This window comes from Cucurbita moschata, unplaced genomic scaffold (genome assembly GCF_002738365.1).
Source record: "Cucurbita moschata cultivar Rifu unplaced genomic scaffold, Cmos_1.0 Cmo_Scf00001, whole genome shotgun sequence".
NCBI classification, from domain to species: Eukaryota; Viridiplantae; Streptophyta; class Magnoliopsida; order Cucurbitales; family Cucurbitaceae; genus Cucurbita; species Cucurbita moschata.
The window spans coordinates 1,072,757-1,085,000 of NW_019268517.1; the positions used below are offsets into that span (position 1 = coordinate 1,072,757).

At 36.5% G+C, this 12,244-nt stretch overlaps 2 protein-coding genes across 2 annotated transcripts; one reads left to right on the forward strand and one right to left on the reverse strand.

The window, feature by feature from the left end:
* Positions 1 to 220: 220 nt before the first annotated feature.
* On the reverse strand, positions 221 to 2,205 carry LOC111447248 (protein IQ-DOMAIN 14-like). Its single transcript, XM_023086294.1, has 4 exons — positions 1,555 to 2,205; positions 1,229 to 1,468; positions 491 to 1,117; positions 221 to 398 (listed from the first exon to the last, which is right to left on the reverse strand). Exons 1-4 carry the CDS (start codon positions 1,969 to 1,971, stop codon positions 378 to 380), a joined length of 1,305 nt encoding a protein of 434 aa, XP_022942062.1. The 5' UTR covers positions 1,972 to 2,205; the 3' UTR covers positions 221 to 377.
* A 3,340-nt stretch (positions 2,206 to 5,545) lies between these two features.
* On the forward strand, positions 5,546 to 6,988 carry LOC111452861 (VAN3-binding protein-like). Its single transcript, XM_023093781.1, has 5 exons — positions 5,546 to 5,984; positions 6,054 to 6,332; positions 6,425 to 6,474; positions 6,593 to 6,650; positions 6,730 to 6,988. Exons 1-5 carry the CDS (start codon positions 5,546 to 5,548, stop codon positions 6,951 to 6,953), a joined length of 1,050 nt encoding a protein of 349 aa, XP_022949549.1. The 3' UTR covers positions 6,954 to 6,988.
* Positions 6,989 to 12,244: the final 5,256 nt, after the last annotated feature.

Sequence of the window (12,244 nt, forward strand, 5' to 3'; positions counted from 1 at the left end):
ATGTCACAGACAACGTTGGTGCATGTTCGAATCTTAAGTAACGTTTGTGAGACATTTAGAAGACGTGGGGCGAAGAAATACACTTAAAAACGATAGGAAAGAATCGAAGAAGGTAAGTTATATGACTATAAGCACATAAAAAAATACTACAGCATATAACTCAGGGTAGGAAGGAGTGATAACTCGATGAAAGCTGCAAATCCGAACTATGGAGTTTCACGAACATATTTCAACATATCTTATTTGATAAGATGTTTATTGTCATCTAACAGGATGGATACCAATTCAATAAAACTAAAAAAACTCACAAACAAAAAGGGCAAGAAAAGGGTCAGAAATTGGAGAGGTAACTCCTTTTTGTTTCAGCATCTTCTTTGTTAGTATCTGTTTCCATAACCCTGCAAAACAAGAACACCAAGAACAACATTTCCTTCAGAATGTGATCCAGAAAATTTATCCTTTTCATCCATTTTAATTTGTTCATACTTACTTCCTGTGCTGCCATTGATCGACAGTAGTTGGAATTCATAACGATTGAGCATGTTGAACCACATTCGCTGTCCTTGAGCGACACGGTCGACCGGTCGAGCTTGATCGGCCATGGAGGGTAACCGGTGCCATGTGTTGCAGCGCCCAAATGCGACGACGACCGTTGCATTTTCACCGCTCTTGGAATGTTCCTCCCCTCTACTGATACTCTCCTTCGGCTTGGCTGCCTCTCGAGCGACTCCGGCCGGGCTTTTGGCGCGCTTTGTGACCGCACTTTCGCCTTCGATGACTCCGTGTTCGCCATGTAATTTGGGAACAATTGGTACTCATAAGACAATGATTCTCCGTATTCTGATCGGGGGAATTCAAATGGGAGTCGATTTAAATCGGTTTTCGCCCTAGCGGAGAAGCATTGGGGACTGTTTTGAGCTGTTCCGAAGGCGTAATCATCGTAATGGCCACTGAAAGTTCTCGGGCTTATATCCGCCATCGCAGATGGCGTCGGCGAAAGACGGTAGCTTTCTTGATTCGAATACGCGTAATGGCTGTAGCTATTGCGATTCTTTATGCTGCCCCCTAAATCCATCTCCACGATCTTTATATTCTCTTCCATTTCTCTGTCAATCTCCTGCAAAAAGAAGAACAAAAACAGAGCAAAAACAGAGTCATACCGTATCGCTGAAAAATTATGAACAAGATCCAATTTTTATCACAACCCAACATAGTGATTCGAAATTACTTGATGGGGTTGTCTTAAACGAGTTTCTTGGAAGGATTTTCTATGTGCCGAGTGCCATTGTTGAGCAGTGGGCTTCGAATCTTCAGCCATTTTGATCCTCTGTGTTCGTGCTCTGTCTTGCGCCGTCACTAAAGCTTGCATACACCGCAGAGTATCAGTGGCTCTTTTTCTTACTAAATGGCCTCTGACCATCGCTTGTAATTTCACCAATCCTTTCAATGCATATAGAGCCTTTCTCGCCTGCAGTTTCAATCACAACAAAATTGCTTTGAATTTCGATTTGGGTATTGTAAATTTGGTGTTAATTTTGAGATTTGTGTATGTACCAGATAAGATCTGAAAACAGATTGGATCTTAATTGCAGCAGCTTCTTCAATTGCAGTGGCTTTCCCATTTGAAGCTGCGGTCAGACGAATCACGGCAGCGGCAGCTTGGGCGGCAGCGACTGCGACGGCCGTCGCAGCCGCCAACGCCATTGTGTGTTTTTCCTGTTCCTTTTCCATGTCGAAGGTAGTTGTCGCCGTTGGGGTTACAGCGGTGGAAACATTCAGCTCCGGTGGATTCACTTCCTTGGTCGGCGAGCCTCGCCGGAAACTCCATCGCTTCTTATCTTTAGGAGTCGAAATCGGAGTGGTGGGGTTTTCAGAGGAAATGGGAGAAATCGGATTGGCGATTTGGGAATGTTCTTTATGGAACTTCTTGCCGGAGAGGAATTTCTTGAGCCATTTTCCAGCCTTACCCATTTGGAAACAAACTCCGGCGGACTAAAAACTGGAGATCTCTGGAAGTAAAGGGAAGATCTTGAGATGAAAATGGCGGTGTGTGTGAATCATTTGTCTGTTGTGTTGCTTGGTTGGAGTCATTAAATTTACAGAAAATGATGGAAGTGAGCGAGATTTGAGTTAAGAAACAGAGTGGAAAGCTCCCTCTGTGACAGATTCTGAACTATACCAACGATGATGTTCTTCTTTTTGTAATGTTCTGTCGTATTGATAGATATTTTATTTTATTTTTCCTAAACGGTGATTATCCATTTATTTATTCTATATTTGTTATATTAAACTAAGATATTCATATGCCTTACTCATATTAAAGTTGTAGATAATTAACATATTAGATCATTATTTGTTAAATTATTTTAAAAAATATTTAGTTAAGGGTGCGATCAGATCTGTATTTCAACTTGGTTGATCATCGTGAACGATATTCAAAACACTAAAGGAAGAACGAGCCACTCCAACTGTCACCGATGTTGAGTAAACCATTAGTCACCACTGAACATCTATCTTTTTTTCATCTCTAATGTGTACTTTTTTGTTGGTTTGGATACTAGAACGTCGAGGGAAAGCAAATGCATTTTTTCTAAAGGGTTTCTGAAGAAAAAAAAAACGACCTACCCAAAGAGATGTTGAAGCTATGTTGTGAAGCTATGTGGTGCTATTATGGCAGGGAAGGATCGACTTCTGCTCCGAATGTCTTTTGTGACAGGTCTTTTTGTTACTGATATGATCTCACTAACGAGTCTAAATCTCGACTATAAATTGTATTAATTTATTTATATTTTCATTTTTGTGACAATTTTGCATAAAAACATAATTAAATTTTTTTATAATGAAAAAGGGTTGAAGGTGAAGCTTCAAATAACATGGCCACTCTTGTGAAATACTCCAACGAGTCACGTGCTGCCCATCACTACTTTGTATGATGATTTTATGACGTAAAAAAAAACAATAATTTGCGGATAAATAAAGCCTAAATTCAACTTTGATATTTTGACGTCATAAATTAGACTTTTGTTTTTCACTTTTACATAAGGTGAAAAAAATAGAAGGCCACGTGGCAAACTTATAATTTGCATGTAAAATAAGTGCCAGCTGGATTGAAATTGGTCAAAGTGGCTTTTATGAGATAAAGTCAAAGGAGATGCTTTGACATTCCTTTGTAACATCTATTACATTGATTTTTACTTATTATTTATTATTTCTTTTTTGTCAATTTGTTTTTTTTCTTCCAATTATTGAAAAATTCTTATTTATTCAAAATAACACGTATTCATAATTAAATTTTAATAAAACTCAAATATTAAACATTTATACATTACAATATACTCCAAATATATTTACTATTTATAATAAACGTTAAATATAATATTTATATTGTTATTAATTACATTTCCTATTTATTAAAAAATCAAATAACAATTAGTTGGCATTCACATGGCTTGCTACATAAGTACTTCCCCCTCTAAACTTACGTTTTGCCATTGGGAAGCAATTTTCATTATTTCATCTCCTTTGTGAATATTCATTAAAAAAAATATAAAATATATATAAAAAATATTTATAATAAGAAATTATAACAAATGAATTGTTTTTTAAACCAAATATTTATAATTTATATAAATATGTACGAATTTGAATTTTCATCGTGTTTTAGTAATATTCATTGGAACCTGAATTAAAAAACAAAATAAATAAATAAATAAATAATTTGTGTAGATTCGATTATTATGTCTTTTATATAATGCTTAGGTGGCTCTCCACATGGGGCTTGTTTAAAAACAAAGCAAATATATTTCCATGTGCAGGATTAAATTAAGGCCATTAATTAGGGCATAATTAAATTATTTTATTGTTCTCCTTTTCTTGAAAAAAATAAATTGATTTGTATTTATTTATTATTCTTTGGGAATTTTATTTATATTTATATTAATTAATTAATTTGGAAAGTGATAAATGCGACCAAAGTCATGATATCAAAGAGGCATGGAAACAAAATTGACCTTTTTTTTCTTCCTTTTTTGGAAATGGAAATTAAATGGACGTGTATTATTTAATTGATCAATTGGTGTCTAAAGTGTTTTTTTAATATTAAAAAAACAAAATAAGGAACTTCTAAAAAAATTATTGTCTCTTATTTATTTTTTCCAAAACCCACCTTGTATTTATATAATATTTATAAAAATACTCCGTTTTACTTTTATATCTCTAATTAAGATATTTATACTTTGAGAGTATACTAATTCGTTAAATTTAACTGTCATTTTATATGGTTTAAGAATTCTTCCAATCCTCTCACCGTCATATGTTTATTTTTTTATCTGACTTAATCAAATATGAAAATTTTTAAATATTTATCAAAATAAAACGAGAAAAATACAAATATAAATACAAACTCTTTTTTAATATATTTTTTCTCATTACAAAGAAAACATTATATTTCATTAATTTTCAAGCACCATATTATGAAGTTTGTTGACTGTTTCGAAAATTGAAGCTGATATTTTATTTATAATAATAATAAATAAATAAATAGGAGATTTTTATTTATTTATTTATGTTAGAAAAAAACAAAAGAAGTTAGAAGAAAATGGGGATGGGAGAAGTGTCGCGTCAGCACTGAATAAAATTGGTAGTGTCGGATCTCCTTCACGTTTCCATGTTTTTTTGCCACTCCGCCACCCACCGCCACCCACCGCCACCACCTATATACATATATATATATATATTGTTCCAAACTAAAGGCCTTGTAGAAAGCCCATAATGAGGATGGACTATCAATAGTTTGGGCCTGGGCTCGAAGAAGGCTTGCTTTGGGCCTCAATAGAATTAGTTTTGCTCCTCCGACACGTCCAGGCTGTCCTCCGACGTCCCTCTCGATTGCCCTCGGAGTCCGTCAGTTCCAAGATTCGGACCGGCGGCGAGGTGGAGGGGCTTTTGGTATTTATGAACCCTTTTGGTAACTTTGTGTCTTCTTGTAAAGTTTGATTGACTCTGTTCCGACGAAGATTCGATCGTGTTCTTCTAGCAGGATGTGTCTCCTCGGACATCCGGCAGGCTGCGGCACAGCAGCGACTCACTAAACGCCGCCCACAGCGGCGGTTGAAATTGCCGACCACGACACCAAGGTTTGTTTTTCTCTTAGTTAGTCACTACTTCAGCTCTTCGAACAGTCATCGATTGTTCCATTTTTAGACGAAAAACGTCGTTGGATATTAAAAGAAACCATTTTTGACAGTTTTACAAAATACTAAATATGACATCAAAAACTTTGGAATTTGGGGAAATATAGTTTTTTTTTTTTTTTTTTTTGGTTTAATTAGGAATTAGAGTTGCAGTTGACCATCACCGGAATTGGTTAAGTATTGACCATCCAATTCCAATGGTTTGAATTGTTCATCCAAAACAAGAGGGGTTTCCGAGAAACAGGGCTTTCCGGCGACAATTAATGGGACCAATTCGATTCGTTTCAACTAATGATAATCTCAATGATTGATCAATTTGACAAAAACCCATCTCCTCCAAATTTCTCAAAAGCATGAATCGGCAAAATTCCATGCAGCTTTACCGCACCAACTATACTTTGAGTACCTCCACGGTGAATGGGTCCAACGCCGCCGTTATCGGCGGCGGAAAGACGGTCGGACGGTGGTTGAAGGAGCGGAAGGAGAGGAGAAAAGAAGAAAACAGGGTACAGAATGCTCAGCTTCATGCTGCTGTTTCTGTTGCAGGGGTGGCTGCTGCCATCGCCGCCATTGCCTCCGCCTCTGCAAGTTCCCAAGGCGGAAATGACGGGAAAGATATCCCGAAGACCGATATGGCTTTGGCCTCTGCCGCCACATTGGTCGCCGCTCAATGCGTGGAGGCCGCTGAAGCCATGGGAGCAGAACACGATCACCTTGCCTCTGTTATAAGCTCCGCCGTCAATGTCAAGTCCGCCGGCGATATTATGACACTCACCGCCGCCGCTTCAACAGGTTGTAGTAGCAGCCTATTACATATTTTAATTTCTGGGAAAAATAACACGCGTGTTGTGAATTTTGTAGCATTAAAAGGAGCTGCAACACTTAAATCGAGGGGCATGAAGGAAGTGTGGAATGCGGCGGCTATAAACCCGACGGAGAGAGGGATCGGAGCATCCAGCAGCCATGGTACTGTGAATATTTTTGAAAGTCAAAAATTTAGCGGCGACCCTCACCCGATTCATCACGACTTTGATCTTCTACGTGACTGTGAATCAAACCATCCAATTCAACATGAAGATAATTTCGTCACCGTACGATTGCTCGCTGATGGCTGTGAGCTTCTTAAACGTACTCGTAGTGGTATGTTTACCTTTTCTCAATTCATCAAATTTTTAATTAATTAATTTTTTTAATTTTGTTTTAACAAACCACCACTAATCCTCGTATTACAGACGACCTTCATTGGAAAATTGTCTCTGTTTATATCAACCGATCAAATCAGGTTTTTTTTTTTTTTTTTTTTTTATAAAATTTCTAAAATGTGAATTTGTTTGATGAAAAAAATGGGAAATTTTAATTTTTAAAAAATTTAATTTTAATTTTATATTCCTTTGTTACAGGTTGTGTTGAAGATGAAGAGCAGGCACGTGGCTGGGGCTATAACCAAAAAGAAAAAGAGTAAGTTTTGTTCATTAATTAATTAATTATCATATTCCGAATATTGTGAATATTTAAGTTAATTGGATTCCTTGCATAGATGTGGTGGTGGATGTAGTGAAAGATATTCCGGCATGGGCAGGGCGGCACCTGCTGGAGGGCGGCGACGACCGCCGCTACTTCGGGCTGAAGACACTGATGCGAGGGGTGGTGGAATTCGAGTGCAGAAACCAGAGAGAGTATGACATGTGGACACAGGGAGTTGCCAAGCTTCTTGTAATGGCGGCTGAAAGGACTTGTATGTTCCAAGATCAACCTGTTTGAACGGGGAACACAAATTGTAAATTATAAGCTTTTTTTTTTTTCCTTCTTGTTTTTTCAAAATTGTTTTTAATGGTTTAATGTTCGACTTTAACCACCCGACCGTTGCAACTTTTCTTAACGCATGCTAGTACAAATCAACCATGAAGGTTGGGCTTGGGCTTAGATAGGCCCAAATATTGTCGGGAGCCCAAATGAGAATGGGCCCAAAGAATTTAAAATTCAGATTTAATAAATAATAAAAGAGGGAAATAAAAAAGCAGAGCCACGTAATTGAAATTAAAAAAGAAAAAGAAAAAAAAAAGAGGATTGTAGTGGAATGTAGTTTTTTTCAGGGGATTGCTCAGAACGACATGACGTTTTAGAGATTCTGAACGACAACTCTGTTCCCTTTTATCTCCAACTAACATTTCCCCGCTTTCATTGTTTTTTCTCAACTTTTTTTTTATTATTTTTTTAAAAAAGTAATTTTTTAAAATATCATTACCGAATAGAAAATGACGCTCCAGTCCTCCTGGTATCAGTCCCATTTTGTCCCCTCTCTAACCCCAAATATTAATGTCACTTCATTAAATTAATAATAATAAATTATGTCCCAATATACATAAATATATTTTCAAATTATAATAAAATTAAAATTATTGTATAACTGTACCCTGGGTTGGATTGGGTTTTCGTAACCGTTCAAGTCTATCACAATTAGATATTATTCGTTTTGATGTATTACGTATCACGATTTTAATATACATTAGGCTAACTACAATACTTAAGGGTCTATTAGTGGTGGGCTTAGACGGTTACAAATGGTATCATAGCCAAACATCAAGCATGTGTGCCAGCGAGGATGCTAGGTCTCTAATAGAGGTGGATTGCGAGATCCTACCTTCGTTGGAGAGTGGAACCAAACATTCTTTATAATGACGTGAAAACTTCTACATAGTAAACGCTTCTAAAACTGTGAGGCGGACGACAATACATAATGGGCCAAAACGGAGAATATCTACCCGTGACGAGGTTTAACTCATACAAAAGTGAAATATTTTATATCAACCTAAAAAGAATTAAATTATGTAATCTATTTGTTAGATTTTTTTTTAAAGTTTGAAATTAAATTATGAATTAAAATAGTACCTTTTCATTTTTTTATTATTATTTATTTTAGCTAAATTAATAGAGGCAAAAGTGGTGATTGAGAAGCATAAAGGTTTTGTCACCCACAAAAGCGGTAACAAAAGAGTGTAGGGGTTCTGTGGTTGTGTGTACTGATATTATGCTGATATACCCTTCTTCTTTTACACTTTTTCATAATTGCCCCTGCAAATTTACTCTTTTTCATTTCACACATCACTCCCAAAGTTTTATTTACAAACTTACCCATTCCCCATTTTACATCAATTTCATTTCACATATACACATTCTATTACTAAACAAAACATCCCCTTTCTCTCAAACCGACCCCCAAACTTCCATTTAATTGAAAAATGTAACACTTTTTTGTCCTTTTTCATGTTTAAGACCGTAAAGTTTGAGAATTTGCATTTAAACCCTCGCTATTGAAACAAAATAATATCATGTAACAATCTAAATCCACCCCTAATTGATACTATTCTATTTAGACTGGACTTTTCCTCAAGATTCTAAAACACGGAGATTTTTCGTTCTTTTCTTTTGGTATATTTAATTTTCACGGATTGAGTCACAAAAAAAATTAATTTTAAATACTTTAAAATATTTGTTAATCTTTTATTGTAAAACGGCGACGTTTGTTGAAAACAATAGAGAGTGAAGAATAAATAAATAAATAAAAATTAATTTCCAATTCTCTCCTTTAACATTTTCCAATGCAAAAAGCCACCAAATTTCAATATTGCTTTATATTGAAAATTTATTTTGGTTTTTCTTTATATAATTGAGCTGAATCACTGTTTTGAATCAGCTTTTTGTTTTTTATTTATATTTTTTTTTACATTTTTTAAATCTGTACTTCTTTTTTTACTGTTCATACTCTGTTCTTCACAAAAATTACACGTGACCTCTAATTATCAACTAATTGCTAAACTTTTTTATTTTTAAATTACAAACCCATGAAATTAATATAATGTTCAAAGATGCATTAAATTAATTCTCAGCTTAGTTTCATTCATACCAACACCACCAACAATAATAACCAACCAGAAGATCAATATATACACATAAAAACAGCATTTTTTTAAAAATTTATTTTAGTCTAAAAATAAAAGAAAATTACTATTTCTTGGCGTTGCTGAATTTGGCCTAAGGCATGAAGAGCTTATTCCCACATTTGCATCTCCAAGCTTCGGGGTAGTACTCCAATGGCACACTCATACCCGGTTGAATTGGAACATGAACCGGTTGACACGGCCAGCATCTCCCACACTTGGATCGGCAAGTTGGCGGCGACGAACCCGGTCCAAGAGGTGTCCCAAGCCACCACCGCTGGGTTTCCGCAGCGGCGGAGTGGAAGAAGACGGCGGCGAAGGCGAGGAGGAGGGTTAGAAGTAAGGAGAAGTTGCAATGATTGGAGTGGCGGTGTGACCCTCCCATTCAGAGATCGGAAGCGCTGCAGGAGATTTTGTTGTGTAGGAATAGAGAGGAAGGGGGGCGGGGGGCGGGGGGCGGGGAGTAAACCAACCTGCTCCTCTGCTTCGGCCTCTGCCGCTGCATGCTGCCTTTCTGAATTCCTCTGCTTCTCTCTTATCGTTTCATTTTTTTTTTTTAAATTAATTAATTTATTTATTTCTATTTTAGAGAGTATTATTTGAAGTCAAATACATAGAGCCCAAAAAGATTGTAATGGGGTTTGTCTTATTGTCTGGCTTAACCTGCTGCTGCTGGGGCCTTCCCAGCGTCACTGCCGCTCTCTCTCATCAACCCTTTTCTCCTAAATTACCTTTTTGCCCCTTCTCCTAAATTAGCTAGTTGGTGAGTCAATAACTTACTAAGGTGATGATCAGTAGCTGATCCAAGAGTATGATTAGCCACACTAGAACTGAGACAAGACCCATACTCCTACAAGAGGAGTAGTGAGGAATTTTCGGCAATGGGTGAAAGCCTGATGGAACAATGTTGTAATGGCCTAGATCCACCGCTATTAGATATTATCCTATTTGGGCTTTCCCTCGCTTTAAAACGTGTCTGCTAGGGGAAGGTTTCTACACCCTTATAAATTGTGGTTTGTTCTCCTCCCCAACCAATGTTGGACATCACAATCCACCCCCCTTCGGGACCAGCGTCCTCGCTGACACTCTTTCCTCCCTCCAATTGATGTGGGATCGCCCCCCAAAAATCCATTCCCCTTTGAGGCCCAGCGTCCTTACTGGCACATGCCACATGTCTACCCCCCTTCGGGGAATAGTGAGAAGGCTAGCACATCGTTTGGTGTCTGGCTTCCGCTAGCAGATATTGTCCTCTTTGGGCTTTTCCTTTCGAGCTTCCCCTCAAGGCTTTAAAACGCGTATGCTAGGGGAAGGTTTTCACATCCTTATAGAATGGTGGTTTGTTCTCCTCCCCAACCAATGTGGGACATCACAAATGTCGTGGGGAGATAGGAGGCCTATGGGTCATGAACTCGAAGAAGAAGTAATGACGGTATCTAAAGAATAAGATCGACTAACTCTATGCCGGTGATCTCTTGGGAATTTATTACATGTCTAGAAGAAAATTTTCTATTAATCTTTATTTTAAAGATTTTAATCAATGCAATTTTATATAAAATTTAAGGAGGAGGGTAGGGGTAAAATAGGAAAAATGAAAAGAGAGATAGGGTAGGGGTAAATTAGGGGTGAAAGAAGGAAGGAGCACCCGTGTGGATTACGTACGTGCGGGAGAAAAAAAGGGGGAGAGGGAGCTGTCTTGTACGGAACGAACATCTGAGTCATCTCTCTCTAAATCTCCACCGTTAGATCCTCAATACTGGATGGTCAGATTAGATGACCTTTGTTAAATGTGCAGTGGGGCCCACGTTTTATATAGACCTAACGACGGATTCCTACGTACACTTGGACGCTACTTGTTTTTACTGATGACCATATTATATTATCGATTTTTATTATAATTTAAAATTTTCAATTTCACCCTACAATTTTTTTTATATAATTTTAAATTAAAAAATTTATTTTGAATGGTTAAAAAAAAAACGTGTTATTGTTTATGGAATGTTTTAATTAAAAAAAAAATGGTACGGTATGACGAAATGAGAAATTTAAGGAGAGATTTATTGCAGCTTACTAAGTTAGGGTAAATTTTAATTTTCTTTTTCCCCTTTTATTGTACTACACGATTTTTATTCCAATAATAAATATGAAAAAAAAGTGTACGGCTTTACGACTGGTCATGGACCGGGTCGACTTTTGCAGTTCGATTAATAAAGCCCGGCCCGTTTTTGGCAGTCTAAGGCCCACCTTCTGCAGCTTCCTCTTTTAATGAGCTCGGAATGCGTGGCTCGTGATTTTTCATTACTTAAATGCCACCTTTTTAGTTTAATTATTAATTGTTTTTTTTTTATTTTGTTTGTGGATAAAAAATTATTTTATTTTCTTTCTAATTTCCACCGCACTCCATAATCATATAATATTGTCTATAAGTTTTTATGGTTTTGATTTGGAGTTCTCCGGTCTTATAACAATGGAGATAGTATTCCTCACTTATAAATTCATGATTTTTCACTAATTAATTAATTAACGTGGGACTCACTCCTAATAATTTTCGACATTTTCAATTATTATACATTTGTGATGGAAAAAAAGGACGAGAAGTTCAAGTTGTTTACCAAAAGGTCTGCATTTTTCAAGGAATTGAAAGAATATTTGAATTAAAGCTTTAATTTCAAGAATTTTGTTGAATTTCCCAACACGAAATATATTCGTGCCATAGAAATTACGGCCCATCGGACCATTTTCGTGGACTTTTGAACCTGAACCGCAACTGGAAAGCCAATCGCGACCCGCAACCGGACACCATCCCGGTCCGGTCCAACCTTCCCCCAAATGGAACTTACCCCGGGAAGCTGCTATAAAGATTAAATATTTCCAACTATACCCTTTCCTTATATTCTTATTTTCTCCAACTGTATTTTATTAGTTAAATTACTATTTTTGCTTTGTTTTTTTCTTCTGGTTCTTATAATTTTAAGGATTTTAAATTAATTATGGTTTGAGCTTAATTAGAATTTTATAAATTAATTTCATTTTGGTTTTTCGATCCAAATGATTTACTCAAACACTATAATTATAGTTGTTATCTTAGATCGGTAAATGAGCGGTGCATTTATTATT